The following is a 16621-nucleotide window of genomic DNA, read 5'->3' on the forward strand; positions in this document are numbered from 1 at the left end:
GAACCGTTTTCAATGGCACCACATTTGCCACCCGGCCCCAGCACGTTTCTTCCCTTGCAAAAAAAAAAAAAAAAAATTTCCTAGCCACGTTCTCAGGGCAAAACTACACAGACAACCAATGCTATCCCGTATCCTCGTATATATTAATGTATATGCTTCTAATAGAGTAATAGCATTAAAAAAATAAAAATGGGACACATGCTGACGTTCTAATAATGCCATCTTTTTGTTTTCAAGTCAACAACGGGCTATTTTCACAGTGAGGAAATAAAAAGGACAACACGCTCACAAATACATGTAAGATCTACACACTGATGACAAAAAAACAAAAAAAAATCTTTAAATGTGAGCCCTCCTCCTTCAATCACATTTGAGCAAGTTCATTGCGGAGCAATCAACAAGAATGAAGAACTTTGCTTGGAGTTCGTCACGTTCAAGGCACACGCCGTCACCGGTGCCCGTTAAAATTGCTTGGATAAGACACAATGTTTTTACACAACACCCCCCAGATCACTTTTTTTTTTCTGTTTTTTTCCGGGGGCGAGGGGTATCATCCGAGCCGTCACATCTGGGCTTCTGTCTGTGTATAAGGGGATTCCACCTTTGTAATCATTTTTTTTCCCCAACATGGCAGCTAGTGTGCCTACAGGGACATTAGAGCGCCTCATTGTCACATCTGATTGTGCGCATGATACAGAGAAGGCAGCAGGTCAAATTGACACATTTTTGTGTTCTAGAAAATAAGACCAGAGACTGCTTAGTCTCCAGAGAAATTAAAAATGGTAAATCTGCTCAATTATACAAAAATATTTGAGCAGATTTACCAGTCTGTTGGACATATTTTTTTTTTTTTTTTTTTTTTAAAGTTGACTGAACCTGTACGGGCACGACTGTCCGCGGGCGGGCTCTTATTTCAGTTTATGTCGCATCGTGTCATGGGATCCCGGAGTCGCTCGGACGAGGGGGGAAGGGCAGCACATCGAAGCACAAAGACAGAAGACAAGGCATCGCAATGTTCACCAAAAGGCCGTCTTTAGACCATTTCCAGTTTCCAGTTGGGGTGCTGTAAAGTCTGAGCGCCCTCCCTGGCCATGTAGGCCATGTCCGGTGCGGCGGCGGCGCCGCCGGCTGCCTCTTTCCTGTGGCCGCCCCGGGGCCCGCTTTTGTCTTCCTGGTTCCGCCCGAGCGCAGCGGGGGGCATCTTGACCCATCCATCGGTGGCGTGTCCGTGCTTCTTCTGGTGCCTCTTGTAGTTGTCCCAGTGGCCCGTGGTGTAGCCGCACTCCTGGCACTTGTAGGGCTTCTCGCCCGTGTGCCGCAGCATGTGGCGCTTGAGGTTCATGCTCTGGTTGCAGCTGTAGTTGCAGACGGCGCACACGAAGGGCTTGGCGCCGGAGTGCACGCGCTGGTGCCGCTTGAGGTTGGCCAGGTTGCCGCAGGCGTAGTCGCACAGGTGGCACTTGTAGGGCTTCTCGCCCGTGTGCACGCGGTGGTGCCGCTTGAGGTTGTCAAAGTGCGCCGAGGCGTAGTCGCACTGCGGGCACTTGTAGGGCTTCTCGCCGCTGTGCGTCTTCATGTGGCGCGCCAGGTGGTTGGGGTAATGAGTGAGGAAGGGGCAGGCGGCGCACGTGTACACCTTGTCGCCACGCTCGCCGGGGCTGCCGGGGGACGACGACGAGTCCTTGGTGAGCATCTCCAGCGTGCACTTGGCGCAGATTTGCGCCGATGAGCCGTCCTCGTCCTCCAGCATCACGCCGCACAGGCGGCAGGTGAAGGGGAACAGCGACGAGGAGGGCACGGGGGGCGGGGGCGGGGCCGGCGCCCTGCTCGCTCTGGCGCCTAGGCCGTTGCTGGGCGGGTGACTCGGGGCGACGCTGGGGGCCGCCGTGGACTGCGGCGACGCCCCTTTGAGACTCTCAAAGGCCGAGAGGTAGTCGGCGTTTTGAGCCGCCAGCGTCAGGTGGGCTGAGGCTGCGGCCACCTCTGAAATGACCAAAAAAATGCTCGAGTGAATAAGAAACTACACATCCACTAGATAAGGCATGGGCAAACTACGGCCCGGGGGCCATATGCGGCCCGTTAAATATTTTAATCCGGCCTGCCGAACATGAAAAAAATTATATGAATTATTTTTTTATTTTCGTATCAAAGACATATTTTGTTGTAATGCTTTTGTTCATTTTCATTTAAAATTAAATTTATTTTTTTTCTTCGGTGAGGTTAGTTTACCAAAACACTCCATCCGCTCTTGGTCCGGCTCCTCCGTCAAATTTCAGAACCCATTGCGGCCCACCAATCAAAAAGTTGCACTGGAATCAAACATACCCTTGGCAGCTTCGTCGTCGTCGTCGTCGTCGTCTTCGCTGTCTCTGTGGCCGCCCACGTTGTGTCTCTTGAGGCCGCCGTGCCCGCCGGCAGGTCTGAGCCCGGTGTGCTGCTGCGGCCCGCCGTGCGTCTCGGGCCCGGCGCCGGCGGGCATGTGCATGCGCTGGTGCCGCTTGAGGTTCCCCAGGGAGCTGCAGGCAAAAGCGCAGCTCTCGCACTTGTAGGGCTTCTCGCCCGTGTGGATGCGCAGGTGCCGCTGCAGGTTGACCAGCTGCGCCGAGGCGTAGGCGCACACGGGGCAGTTGAAGGGCTTCTCGCCGTTGTGCGTCTTCATGTGCCGCTTGACATGGTTGGCGTAGCGCGACGAGAAGCCGCACAGGTGGCACGAGTGCAGCTTGTTCTTGTCGTCGCCTGCGCCGTCGGCCATGCCGTCCAGCGGCGAGTGCAGCCCGGCCAGGCTCCCGAAAGCAAAGTCGCCGCTCTTGGGCTCCCGTGACGCCTTGCAGCAACGCAGACAGTAAGGACCCGGCAGGTCTACCGAGGCGCCCAGGTGGTCGTCGCGCAGCTGGCCGCAGCCGCGGCACGACAAGTAGGGCGGGAACGCGGCCTCCGAGCGGCCCGCCCTGCCCTCGTCTTCGCGGCCGTGGTCGGGGGTGCTGCTGTGGGAGGTTTCCGTCTCGCTATCCATGCTGCTGCTGCTGCTGCAGTCGGAGCTGTCCTCATCACACAGAGGATACACAGAGAAACCAATCTCAGCAGCTACCTCTGTGGAGGGGAAGACGAGAAGACCGCAGCGTTAAGACTGACGACTTTTTGATCAGTTGACTCAACCGTCAAAATACAGTTCAGAGTTTTGGGCAACATTTCAGGCATTGTTTCAAGTTGTAAACTTACCAAGGGCACAAAAAGGAATAATCCAGCTTGATTTGCTGAGTGTGTGCTGAGGTAAAAGCAATAAAAGTGGCGCTTTGCCGCCATTTTGTGGCATGTTGGTTCCAAGGAACTATGTTGGATTGAGTTTGAGGAGACAAAAGACAAAAGTTGGGCTTTGATGCCATCTGGTGGCATCGTTTGGCAATGACAAGCGACTTATGTGCGCATTTTCGGGATTCCTGGCACGGATTGGTCCCTCTTTGCCATGAATTGCAGCCTTTTACGGTACAAGAAAAAAAACATTAACAAGTGGAAAACAATCGCGGTATTGTTGACCGAAGCTATTTATGGGTGGGATAAAAAAAATTTTTTTTTTTTTTTTAAAAATCGGAATGCTGCAATTCATGGGCACTTCTGATTTTTGGAGCAAAAATTTCAACAGAAATAATTTGCTACAATAGGGAGCATTTTCAATATTTCTCCTCGACTGTGTTGAACTAGAAGCCACGTGATCTGGGAAGCGACTAAACACGATTGGAAATAGCTCACAAATTGCACCTTTGACGATCAAGAGAAACAATTTGAGAAAATTCCCCTCATGCCAAACCGACATCAGCACAACCATCCTCCATACCAACCTCCCTCGACATTGCCATTAAGATCCAAAATCTTGCTGAAAAAAAATAGTCCAGCTCCTTCCTCCGTTGGTGACCAACTGCGATGCAACGCAAACATCAACGCTTTGAGTTCAAAGCATGAAAGAGGAGCGCGCATCATCATCATCAAGGTGCGCGTGCGTGCGTGCGTGACACGTCCTTGTGACTAAAATCTGATGACATCAAACGTCACTCTTTGATACTCACAGCTTGCAAAGATCCACCACCACCACCACCACCAGACGACGGCAAAACGCTCGCCTCGGAAAACACGGCTTTCCCTCCACAAGATGTCGAGACAATGTGAGCAAAGAGAGAGTTTGGGTTGCCCCCTTTTTGGTCGTAAACACCCCCAGCCCCCTTTTTCCTAGTGGATGATTACTGAGCCTGATGATGATGATGATGATGATGATGATGATGACCATGCTTGTGAGGGCTGCTGATGGTAATGATGATGATGATGATGATGGGGTAATGATAATGGCAGAGGCAACAGCACATGATGATGATGATGATGATGAATGTGCTGCCCTCTCATGATGGTGTCCTTGATGGTTATAGTCATAGATTTTTTTTTTATGCTTTATATTAGAATGGCGTCTGATATTCTTTGTAGGTTTTACGGTCTCCCGCTTGCGTTTTGTTGCACAACAAAAGAGCAGCGTGTGTGCAGTTGCTTAAGGGTCAGCTGTTTTTGCGAAGGGAAATGGATCTGGTATTTATTTTTATATCGGCCGAGTCCTAATTGTAATTTGACAATTAGTCACATTTGAAGAGATTTTTTTTTTTTTAAAGGGAAGTCACTTTTAGGAAAAAAAAATAAATGTGCACATTGACAAGAAAAAAAAAAGTGGCACTATAGTCTAATAAAAAAATACTTGCAAAAAAGTCAGAACTTTACTAAGTCTTTATTTTACAAGGCATGTTTTGAAAAATTTTACCCGAGGGGAAAAAAATGTATATCATAAAAAGTCTTGATGATGCTGGTCTGCCGCTCATGTTTTTTTTTCTTGCATTTATTTATATTTTTTCAGGCTTTCCGTGGGCTTAAAAACCACCAACCGTTATAGCGCCACCTGGTGCTCTGGCATGTTTTGCATTACTTGTATGACATCGACCGTGTCCCTTTTTTTTTCCCCCTGAAATCACTTCTGTTGCCATTGTTTTTTTCCACTAATGTCTTTAATCAGGCTTCCGATTGGCTCACCACTCCTAACCGTGATAGCGCCACTTTTTATTTTCCCCACACGGAGAGTTTGCAATGTCAAAATATGTACCATGACCAACCTGAGAATTTTTCCAGGCCAAGAATCTTGCCGTTGCGATAAGGATCACCAAATTGAAGGTCGTGCTCCAGGAGGAAGTCGGTCTCTAAGGCGAGGTTTCCTGCACGTGCAGCGGCTACAACAGCTTTTGAATCCACTGTTGTGGGAAGAAAAAAAAAAGAAAAATTCAGATAAGATCATGTGTTTTAACTATCGTGTACATACTAAATACGTGTTTGCAGTACTTACACTTGACTGGCTGTGGATGCTGCTGTTTTTTCCTTGGCATCTTCCAGTCAGCCTCTCCTTTACTGGCAACCTTTTCCCGAAGACTTGCGCAACCATCGGCTCGTTGTACATCTGCAAGTGATTTTGAGAGAATTCTGGAGATGGAAGGAAAAAAAGGCTTATTTTTGTAAAATGACAGTGTCATTTAAGTGAGGTATGACCAACGCATCCCTGTGGATGGCAGCGGTGCATCGCTTTGGATTTGAGATCAGTACAGCTTTTGAGTAGAAGATAAAAGATTAAGATTAAAAAAGATCCGTTTCTAATTGTTCAACAAAAAAACGACTTATTGTTGCAGCTTTCCCGAGCAGTTGTGACCAACATCATTGTGATTATGGATCATACTGCACCCTGGTGGCCAAGGCACGCACAGCACATGGAACCGCACAACGTCCGTTCATTAAAACATGAAATCACGACGCACCGTTTGGTTCAATCTATTCTATTTGATCAAGTTACAAATGCATATTTTTGAGAGAAAATTGTATTTTTCTCATTAAAAAACAGGTTTCAAAAACTTTGTTGACATTTTGGTGAAAGCTGTGACGAATTTATGTCATTTCCATTCATTCCAAAGAGGAATGACGACTTGTGATGAGCGTTTTGAGTTGCGAGCATAGTCACGGAACGATTTCAAATTGTATATCAAGGCACGAACAAGTCCCAAAAATGCAAATCACAACACGGACGGACACCACGTGCATTATTTGTATTCATTCTGTAAAATATACTTATCTTAAAAATATATATGTATATATGATTGAATTATTTAATCAATATTTATCACTAAAGGGCCACTAGCTGACGTAGTAATTATGCGACGATAATTCACAACGCTCCTGTGTCCGAAAACTTCTCAGTTGACTGATGAGGTGACTAGATAATCCATTGTATAAAAAAAATCCCGATCGTGATCAGAGTATTAATGAATAATTCATGTTATCACACAATATTCGCAGCTGTTAGGCAAGCGCAGCCGAGATGGGGGGTGGCGACGTCTTAATGACAGCATGTCCACAAAAGAGCATGTGGCTAGCACCTTCTTCCGAGAGACCAAGCGGCAGAAAACACCGCACAATTCCACATTTGAGGCCACGGATTCACACGTCAATCCCGCGAGGCAAACACAAAAGCGTCTCGTAGACGATGTTCGTCCTAAAATGTAATTAGTGGTCACATCGAAGCTCGCTCATTTTTTTATGATTAAATTTTATTCGGTTGAAGCTAACGTCAACTTGACCAACTGAGCTCGTCATGCTAACTCACCTAAGCGCAGAAAGTAGTCCTCCTCCTCGATGTCGCCGCCGCAGCGCACCCCTTTAAAGGAGACGTGTGGCTCCGCGAGCGCGCCACATACGCACGTCCGCCATTTCTTCGCGAGCCGTGGCGACAAAGAAAGGCAATTAATGGTATTTTTCATAACTTAATTGATTTTCTGATTCGCCTGTGTGAGCTCCCAGTGAGGAACAACAAGGGAACTTCCGGCGCGGGGGGGAAGGCGGTGCTTCGCAGTTAAAGGGCGCATCACTCTTGCGGTTGCTTGCGCCATTCTTTCAAACGCTCATTTCCACGACGACATAATTAGAGCTTTGCCTCGCTTCATGACGTCATTACGCGAAATATACGCAGCCTCTCGTTTGTTTGTTTTTTTATCTTTGGTAGGTCATTACATTAGGAACACATGCTCTGGCTGCTGACCCGTGTTACCTACACATCTCGATTGTTGTATTTTTTTCTCAATTATTTATATACATATATAGGTACCACGATTGCACGTTTTAGTGTTTTCCTCTTCATGCCCCAGTCATAGTTATTTGGCATAGCATTCACTTTTATTTTGAAATGATCAAAGTCGGTAGCGGATATTACGTCATAGTAGAAAGGGGTGGTGCAAGCCGCCCGATGAAGAGATTAGCTATAAATAAATAAATCTTGTTTTATGATGAAGTAAATTAAAACACGTTTTACTGGTGAATTTAAATCCAATATGTTTTTGAAAAGGAGGATGAGGAATTCTATGGATTTAATTTGAATGTGCGAAAAAAATGTTTATAATAGTTTTTTGTAGTGATGGCCATTTAGAAAAAATAAATAAATTTGAGGCTTCGTCTACACAAATCACTCTTTTGGCTAAAAACTTATTTGTCCTTTGAACTTTGCGTGATGGCCTTTTTGCTTAGTCAAATCAAAATTATACTCTATAAATTATAGCCCATACTCACAAAATAGTCTAAAAGGTCTTCACCGGCTTACAGTTGACATATTTTAAAAATCCATTGATCTAAAAAAAACTGTTGCTGCTAATTTTTAGTCAATAAATATTCATTTTGTAATTTCGGCTAATTCTCTTTGTCACACCTGATGATCTGTGCTCGGGAATCACCGCGCTCGTCGCGGGAGAGCGGAACCCCAAATTTGTTTGGTTCTATTAAAAAAGAGAAAAAAAATACAATAGCAATGTGCGTGTTGTCGACCAACAGTACTCGGATGAGCGCGACCTCCATTTGATCTTATTTTAATTTTATTTATTTATTTTTATGAATAGGAGAATCCTCCGCTTCCTGCGTCATCCCATTGGTCCATGTCACCGCATTGTGCCACCCCTCCGGGCCCGTCGTCAGCAAGTGCACGCCGGGCCAAGGCTCTCCATCGCCTCGCCTCGCCGCGGTTCGCCTCTTCGCCCGGTCGCCGACCCCCTCCCGCCACCCTCTCACCGGGCTGCACCTGCCGACTTCACGGCGCGTCCATCCGGGGAGAGAGCAAGAGGAGGACGCCGCCTGAGGATTTTCCATGCTGCTTTAGGGGAGGAGCCATTTGTGTAATGCGCCGCGCACTGCGAGGTAGGAAGCCGTTTACGTAATGCATCTTGCTATCCATGTTTTGATGGCCTCTTGTTGCGCTGCAAGGCTCTTTTTTTCCTTGCCAGGCTATTTGAAAGCGCCACTCCTTTCCTTGCCTTGCACATCAAGTCTGTTGCGAGAACGCATCACAGCAGGCTGCGTTTTGCTGCAGCAAACGTTGCAACAGTTATGAAAATTCAACACCAGGCGGGCAAACTGTGTTCCGTGACTTCTGATTTCAAAATTCGTCGTCCATGAAATTGTTTAACGGCCTTGACATTCGACCACAATCACTTTGCATTGGTTTGCCTGCAGTGGCTGGACACTATCAGGTGGTGGCGCTAATGCACAATCAAGCTGGTTTGACATCTGCACAATAAACTCCACAGAAGAAGACGAACATGGAAAGGACACTTTAGGTTTTCCTCACATTTTTCATCTTAACAGTTTAGGTGAATAGCGGATATTTTTACTGCTTCTATAGTGTGATTTTATTATGGAAAAACATGGTCAAAAACACTATTTTTGTGTTTTGGGAGAGGTTGTGACCGATTTATTGCATTTTCATTCAGAGCATTGGGGAAGGTGGATTTGAGATACAAATGATTTCAGAGATGAGCATTGTAACCAAAAACTGGAATCTCAAGGCACCGCCCTACGTCCAAATATGGCCAATTTAATACTTTTCATAAATCTTATTGGGCTGTCTCCGATATCCAACAAACACTGCAGTCCTCTTTGGCTCTCATTTCTTCTTTGTCCCTTATCTCTTGTCCTTTTGTATTGTGCCTCCGAATATTTGAAAAGGAGTTTTGAAATAATGCAAATTGTGACATTACAACCGATCACAGATTTTGCATACAAATCGTAAAATATCTACTGGCCCGATTCAGGCAATTAGATTGGGATAAAGTGTAATATTGACTAAAACAGGAGGGCAAAAACAAAACAATTAAAACATCCACATAAAATATTAATATATAATCTTACATGAAATATATTTGAGTGGCGCTTGTGTTCCATTCTTGTATTGGTGCATCCGTCATAGATATGACATCAGACATAACACAGATATTGAGTCGCTCCCCCTCCCGTCGTTTGTGAGCAGATCGGGCAGGCTGAGGTCACCCTCGTGAAAAGCCGCATTGCTGCTGCGGGCTGGCGTCCGGTCAGAGTTGCACGGGGAGGGCGCCGCAGCTGCAGCAGCAGCAGCAGCATCCTCAGGTTTCCTTCCTGCTTTCCAAAACACAAACAATACGGCCGTTCCCTCTCGGAAGATTGCGCGGTGACAAGTTTGGCGGCCTCCCGTTTGGAAGATGTGGCAGATGCTGCGTGTGTAACGTTGCCATCTGTCCTTGTCATTTTGTTGTTCATTAACGAGCCGGGTGTCGGCTTCAGCTAACGTGAGGTTGAACAATCTCATACCGCAGGTATGGCGTAACACTCAAATTTCCCACTGAGGATCTTAAAATATAATTTTATCTCATCTTTTTTTTTTTTTTGCACAAGTCCGACATTGTCCTTGTCCTCCCAAAAAAAACAACCGTGCACAGTATAATAATTTTAATTCCACAGTAAAAAACAAAAATCCTCGTGAGACATAAAAATTATGCTAATAAAGTTTTATTTTTCTTTCTACATATTTTCTTTATTTTTAGATTATTTTATGCATTAATTTGATCAGCTTTCTTTCCCCTCCTGAGATAGTCATATTAGTTATCTTGCTGCTCATATCTTACATACTCCTCTTTATTATTAATTTTTATTTTTTGTTTTTTGGACTGCAGGTGCTGCCTGCAGATGTGGAAAGGAGGCCTAAAAGTACTCGAGTACGATCAGCAGGAGGAAGAAGCTTCTCAATGAATCCGTATTAGTGATGTTCCCCTCGTGACGGGGGTCACCTCCTCTCGGTCATCGCCATCGCTCCCTCTCCTTCTGTGAGAATGCACGCACACACACACACACGCGCACACACACACATTAACTGCGCTGGCGCTAATGGTCACGGACCCACGCTCGTCCTCAGTCGCCGCTCCAGCCGCCGACCATGAAGAGGCCCAAGCAGCAGACGGGGGGGCCGCTCAGCTTCCTCAACTTCTTTAGCCGAAAGCCCAAATCGGAAGCGCGGCCCGAAAAGCCCGCCGAGGCTCGGCCCAAAGAGGAGGTGGCCATCACGCTCACCCTCAGCCAACACCCGTCGCAACTGGTAAGCCACTGTTTGTTTTATTCGTGATTTAAAAAAAAAAAGTGTCTGCCTCTCCAATTAATTCCTAAAAATATTTTTGTATGTAATTTTGTATTGTCTCCATCGTCCATCTTGGATAGCTATGAGCTATTATAACTTTTTTTTTTTTTTTTTTAACAAACCCCAAAAATTTGTCAGAAAATGCTGACAAATATTTACTATATGTTCTCAACAAGGAACGGGGGGGAAATGTGGCAAAAAATTCCCAGAAAATACCCAAAAATCAATTATCGGGGTCCAAGCATATTTCATAGGGGTCCAGTGCCCCTGTGGCCCCCCCCCCTCTAGCGCCGCCTGAGGTCTTGTAACTTCTGTTCTCGGATCGTTTGGCCTTGAGCGCAACACTAACGTGTCGTCCTCTCGTAATGCTCATTCGTTTCCACAACACATTTCAAAACGTTACCAACGAGACCATTTGTCCTGAGACAAAAACGTCCCAACTGGAAGCTCCGAGACGAGCATTAAGAGAGAGAGAGCGAGCGAGAGCGAACGAGGCTGTAGATGATTAACTTTGGACGGCTCAGCTGCTGCCTGCGCCTGTTACAGCCCAAATCCATTAGACTGTTGACTTTATGAATTGCTAATTTGCCTAAATGAGGTTGCCTAGCAACCAGAGTCGGCGCGGCGCAACCAACATCCACCAAAGAGACGGGCCTTTAAAAGTCATTCGGCTCATTGGTTGATTGCAAAAAAAAAAAAAAAAATTATTGCTCATTTCTAGGTTTCGAGATGGTATTGGGCTCTCAAACGAGGGTTAAGGTCTCAAAGTAGGGTTTCAAAAATAGGGGCGTCCTGTCAAAAATGAATTTCAAGACTACGCTCTTAGATAACACAGTACAGCAGTCACCCTGGGTTTTTGTCTGCGTAGGTTCCGACGGCCAAAGAGTCTGACGAATGGAGACTTTCCGGAGCCGAAAGCAGCGACGTTGGCGCCGCGCCCGCGGACGACTGCGCGGCGGCGCCGTCAACAGCCTCCAGCCTGCCCGGCGCCACCGCCGGCGTCTCCACCGACGTCCTGTCGATGTCCTCGCCCAGCCAGGACCAGCCGACGGTGGACGAGCACCTGGAGGAGTGCCCGCTGTGCCTGCTGAGCCAGCCGCAAAGCCGCTTCCCCAAACTGCTCACGTGTCCGCACCGCACCTGCACCGACTGCCTGCGGCAGTACCTTCGCATTGAGATCTCCGAGAGCCGCGTGGGCATCGCGTGCCCGCAGTGTCCCGAGGCCTTGGCGCCTCTGGACGTGCGCACCATCCTGGATGACCCGGCGCTGCTGGAGAGGTTCGAGGAGTACCACCTGCGGCGCTTCCTGGCCGCCGACCCGGACACGCGCTGGTGTCCCGCGCCGGACTGCAGGTCTGCCTTCTTTTGTAAGATAGAACAGAACATGACTGCTTTATTTAAATTCATTTTGAAACCTGAAGAATTCTACCTAGCAACAAGTAGCCAATCAAATCTCGTTGTCCCTCATTTACAGCTACGCGGTGATCGCATACGGCTGCGCCGAGTGTCCCAAACTGAGGTGCGGGCGCGACGGCTGTGACACCGAGTTCTGCTACCACTGTCGCCAGCTGTGGCACCCCAACCAGACGTGCGACCAGGCGCGGCGACAGCGGGCGCGCCACGCCCTGGGCAGCAAGGACGCCGCAGCACTTTACGTCTTAAACGAAGAACCCGGAGGAGGTGAGAGGCCAAATATAAAGATGCCCCTTGCAAGGCACGGGTTGGGTTTCAAATCGCTTTTAGGTTTTAAACTGAAGATTTCAAGCTGCGCTAGGTGCTGATTGGTTGTAAAACAAATTTCAAGCGTCAAAAAAATTTTTTCTTCTCACAATCTTTCCAGCACCAATCATCTGCCCCAATGGTTGTGCTGCTCTAATCTGCCTAGCAACAAGCAAGCAAATCGCTCATGTTGCTCAGTCCAAATTATTATTATTATTTTTTTGATCCAACACAGATGCGGAGGAGATCAAGCCGTGCCCTCGCTGCGGCGCTTACATCATGAAGACCAACGACGGCAGCTGTAACCGCATGAACTGTACGGTGTGCGCTTGCCAGTTCTGCTGGCTGTGCATGCAGGAGATCACCGACGTGCACTACCTCAGGTAAACGCGCACGTTTCGTCCCCGTGACTCACATGAGCACCCGTGGCCGAAAACATACAGGAAATCAAAGCGGTCATTTTTGCCCATTTCCAGAAGTCCTTTCCGAGAAAATTGGGCACCTGAAACTAGTTTGACTCAACTACATGAAATTTAAAATGTTAAATTGACCCACAAAATAAAAAAAGTCTCAGGAATCCGTGCCTTGTGTTTGTGCTTCAGTCCCTCAGGATGTACGTTCTGGGGCAAGAAGCCATGGTCTCAGACCCGCAAAGTTCTGTGGCAGGTGGGCATGTTGCTGGGCGCCCCCGTGGTCATCTCGCTCATCGCCGGCCTCGCCATCCCCGTCATCATCGTGGGCATACCCATCTACATGGGCCGAAAGGTACGCGCCGCTTCACTTGCCTCAATGGCCATGCGAGAACGCCGTCCATCTTGCTGAAATGATTTCCACGTCAGTACTGGAACGTACCCCTCTGTGATCATTTACAGGTCCACGGTCGTTGTAAGAAAAACAATATCTCAGGAAGCAAGCACTACTTGACGGTGGCGAGCGGCGTGATGATGTCCGTGTTCGTGTCGCCCGTCATAGCAGCGGTCACCGTAGGTAAGAAAAGAACATTTATTTGACGTGGTCCGGTGTGGAAATGTCCTAGAAAATGAACGCGGTAAATGCGTGCAGGCGTGGGCGTGCCGCTCATGCTGACGTACGTGTACGGGGTGGTGCCCATGTCGCTGTGCAGGAACGGTTGGTGTCGACCGCCCGCCGACGCTCCCGACACGCTGGAGGACCTCGCCAGCTGTGAGTCACATTTGGCGAATTACGGCCGTGCTTTGAGATACAAGTGTAATTTGGTCCGTGACCTTGCTTGTAACTCAAATCATCGTTCCACATTGAATTGAATTGGAATGGAAAATTAACCAGTCAAAATTGTTGTAATGTGTTTGTTGTCACAGAATCGGATTTTAAGAATTAGTTGATTTATTGAAAGCAGCGGCTTCTGGTACATGTGCGACTTGGCCACCGGGTGGCAGTATAGTACAGTACTGCTGACAGTTTCACAACTGCTGTTGTGTAACTCAGCAAAATGCTGTCATATTAATAATTTTTCTCAGAGGATAAAGAATATGCGCCTGTGAGTATTTTTATATTGTCTGTGTTTACGTGATAAAGGGTATTTATTGCAAATTCAATGGATTTGTGCTGCCTGGTGCCAATTAGCCCACGGGCCACTGCTTGGTGACCGTTGACTTAACCCATTTTTGTTGCCTTCCTTGTAGATCTTCTTTTCTCTCACATGGTGAGCGACCACTGGCGGGCTCAGAGCAGCCCTGGGCTGGCCGACACCAGCGTGCAGGAGGTCAGCGGGCAGGAAGCGGGCGCGCCCCTCACTGTGTCTCTCCCACTCCCACCCTCCAGCGCCGCACCCGCATACGCCACGACTGACGTGCCACCCGAGCGGCACGGGTACCCCGCGGGACAATCGGAGTGCGACGGTGCCTCGAGGTAAATGCTGTCACTCAGTGGTGGGACGTCATTGTGCGTTGATATACGAGCGATATAACTTCAGCCGTGAGTCGGACGAGTTGATTGCGAGCTCCTAATACATGTTGTGTAATTAAAACAATCAAACAAGTACCTTAAGAATGAATTTATGTCAGCAAGTCATGCATCTTATTGAGCCTTTGCGTGACAATGATTATTATACTGCCCCCCGGTGGCTAAAGTGGGCATTCTTAAGAAAATTTGTAAACCAAGCCCTCTTCAATGGCGTGATTTGATTCCTGGATTTTTTATTTGTTTCGCGGCCGTAGAGACGGAACCAACATCGAAGTACACGTGGAGATCGAGAGGCAGCCCCGAGGCGCTCGCCAGTCCAGCCTCAGCAGCGTCCTTTCCAGCCGCAGTCTGTCGACCGAGTCCCTGGGACGCTTGGCGAGGGGAGACGGGAACGCTTTCCCCGTCTTTGAATCGGAAGACGTATGACTCCCACCACGGGAATGACCCGCCCCTCAAAACGGGGGGCGGCGATGGACCCCCAATGGTCGACTATCTGCTTCCCTCCCACCAGTTGCCTTTAAGTGTGAGGACGACACGGATGAAAGATGTGTGTGTGTGTGTGCGTGTGTGGAAATAGCATGACTGTCTTTTTAAGACAGGGGTGGGCAAAGTGTGACCCGGGGTCACAGACGGCCTCCCATGTTCTTTAATCAATAATTTATTTCATGATTTGTTGTGAATAATACTGTACAAATGCTGGCAGTCAATGCGGACTTTAAAAGACAAAAAAATGACTTCCTCACATTTCCGCCTTTAACATGTTTTGTACATGCACTCACGGTCGGCGAGGAGCTCTGAATCGGCCACACTGCCAAATCAGATTTTTTTTCCCCGTTAATTTGTATCTCATCATTATTAACTTTATTACTTTTAAATAATATAATTAAAAATTTTATTTTATTTTTTTAATTATTTGATTATTTTAACCTCCCACCCCACCAATCTTTGAATGACTTAACCTATTTAAAAATGAAAAGTGGCCCTTGATTGCGAAAGTTTGCCCACCCCTGTTTTAAGTAACCCGGAGAGCGTCCATTTTGTGGTGAAAGCTCACAGTGACATTTTAGCATGTTAGCCTTCTCCGTTGGGCTTCTTCTCTCATTTAGCACCCCTTTAAGAATAAAACTGGCCCCTTGCAAGCATGTGTTCTGAACTGACAAAGATGGAAGATTTTATACCCCCCACACCCACCCTAAATATATAAAGTATAATATACATCAGGATATGCTGAGTAGGCACAAGGGAGGCCAGGCCGCTCTAGCGTGAAACTGCAGGTGAAGATGACTTTGTGGCTGTTAAGAAGCCAGGAAAGTCACAAGCCATGTGGACAAAAGTATCGGGACACATGGCAAATACAAATGAGACCCACATCGCTAGAAAAAAAGTTCCTCGTCCTCCAGACATTGGAGTGAGAAATATTTAAAATGAAATGGAAATAAGGTTGAATAGTGTTTATATTTGTCTGCTGCAAATAACGAAAATCTGAGTGATTAACGTGGCGGCAAAGCACTAAGGAATATCCAAATGAATCTCCTCAACCCATTGCAAATTAGTTCCTCGGCACCAACCTGCCACAAGATGGCGCCTGTGCACAAAACGGAGGACTGATTTAAAAATAAATTCAGTGAATATGAGTGGGAACAAATGAATACAAACTAATACAGATGGTTCTAGATGAAAAAAAAGATGTTTTATTAACACAACACACTAATGACAATCAACCAAGGTATACTGGTGGAATCACCGAAAGACATGTCCCAAGACTTTTGTCCAAGACTTTTCTGTTAATCTTCTACTTTAACACACACACACACACACTAGTAGAGAATGTGTAGTGTATATGTAACAGGCAAGATTGAGACACTCTGAAATAAACGCAGGGCACCATCATTTTAGTAGCAGCAGCATGATGCGATGCCACCACCTCGGGCCAACACTTCATTAATAACAAAAATAATAAGGTGAATGTTCAGGCACTGCTTTGCTTCACGAGTGTGACAACATGATGATGGGTTAATAAATATCACATTATGTCACTTACAGTCCATGTTTGTGCATTTGTTGACTTGAGAAGAAAACATGGATACACACACGGTGCATTAAAAGATCCAAACAATTACTCAAACTTAATTTTTAATTTTAATAAAGGTCTTTGGGATTATTATAACGACAACAGGCGAGGCCCGTGGGTATGATAAACTGCAGTGACTCGTTAAAAACGCTAGAGGGCGCTAACATGTTGAAGCCTCGAACTATCCCATTGAAATGCTTATTAGTATTTTTTTATTCACAGTACTTTATTTGAATTTGACTTCGTTTTCTTTATTATTAAAGAAGTCGTTATAGTGTATTAAAAAAGAAACGGATATAACTGCAAAACATTCATCCGTCAAAAATAGATGATTAAGTAAAATATAAATATGGATAAGTTTGGGCGCCCGCCTATCGAGTCTGGAGAGACACGCCCTC

At 46.8% G+C, this 16621-nt stretch overlaps 2 protein-coding genes across 5 annotated transcripts; one reads left to right on the top strand and one right to left on the bottom strand.

Moving 5' to 3' along the window:
* Window positions 1-41: 41 nt before the first annotated feature.
* znf513a (zinc finger protein 513a) lies at window positions 42-6913 on the bottom strand. 3 transcript variants are annotated; one of them, XM_088285887.1, is made up of 5 exons: window positions 6674-6913; window positions 5369-5502; window positions 5142-5276; window positions 2326-3090; window positions 42-1983 (listed from the first exon to the last, which is right to left on the bottom strand). In XM_088285887.1, exons 2-5 carry the CDS (start codon window positions 5406-5408, stop codon window positions 1034-1036), a joined length of 1890 nt encoding a protein of 629 aa, XP_088142013.1. In that variant the 5' UTR covers window positions 5409-5502; window positions 6674-6913; the 3' UTR covers window positions 42-1033. The 3 variants fall into 3 exon arrangements, with proteins under 3 accessions (XP_088142013.1, XP_088142012.1, XP_088142014.1); XM_088285886.1 differs by lacking the exon at window positions 6674-6913 and adding an exon at window positions 6447-6652; XM_088285888.1 differs by lacking the exons at window positions 5369-5502; window positions 6674-6913 and adding an exon at window positions 3220-3475 and having other exon boundaries at window positions 5142-5264.
* LOC148316527 (E3 ubiquitin-protein ligase RNF19B) lies at window positions 5260-15820 on the top strand. Of its 2 annotated transcripts, none has more exons than XM_088285889.1 (11): window positions 5260-8247; window positions 10035-10192; window positions 10274-10453; window positions 11361-11845; window positions 11967-12172; window positions 12447-12594; window positions 12814-12976; window positions 13084-13198; window positions 13274-13393; window positions 13873-14098; window positions 14407-15820. In XM_088285889.1, exons 3-11 carry the CDS (start codon window positions 10295-10297, stop codon window positions 14576-14578), a joined length of 1794 nt encoding a protein of 597 aa, XP_088142015.1. In that variant the 5' UTR covers window positions 5260-8247; window positions 10035-10192; window positions 10274-10294; the 3' UTR covers window positions 14579-15820. The 2 variants fall into 2 exon arrangements, with proteins under 2 accessions (XP_088142015.1, XP_088142016.1); XM_088285890.1 differs by having other exon boundaries at window positions 10035-10184.
* The last annotated feature ends 801 nt before the right edge of the window (window positions 15821-16621 follow it).

Source organism: Idiotropiscis lumnitzeri, chromosome 21 (assembly GCF_059441095.1).
Source record: "Idiotropiscis lumnitzeri isolate Australia: NSW breed Sydney's pygmy pipehorse chromosome 21, RoL_Ilum_1.0, whole genome shotgun sequence".
NCBI lineage: Eukaryota > Metazoa > Chordata > Actinopteri > Syngnathiformes > Syngnathidae > Idiotropiscis > Idiotropiscis lumnitzeri.

Bases quoted from the DNA above. Each gene is read 5' to 3' on its own strand.
- znf513a (XM_088285886.1), bottom strand. From the start codon at position 6,493: ATGTGGAATTGTGCGGTGTTTTCTGCCGCTTGGTCTCTCGGAAGAAG. The intron at 5,277-5,368 runs GTAAGTACTGCA...TTCCCACAACAG, and splicing joins GCATCCACAGCCAGTCAAGT to TGGATTCAAAAGCTGTTGTA. The intron at 1,984-2,325 runs GTATGTTTGATT...TGGTCATTTCAG, and splicing joins CGACGACGAAGCTGCCAAGG to AGGTGGCCGCAGCCTCAGCC.
- LOC148316527 (XM_088285889.1), top strand. From the start codon at position 10,295: ATGAAGAGGCCCAAGCAGCAGACGGGGGGGCCGCTCAGCTTCCTCAAC. The intron at 10,454-11,360 runs GTAAGCCACTGT...TTGTCTGCGTAG, and splicing joins GCCAACACCCGTCGCAACTG to GTTCCGACGGCCAAAGAGTC. The intron at 11,846-11,966 runs GTCTGCCTTCTT...CCTCATTTACAG, and splicing joins TGTCCCGCGCCGGACTGCAG to CTACGCGGTGATCGCATACG.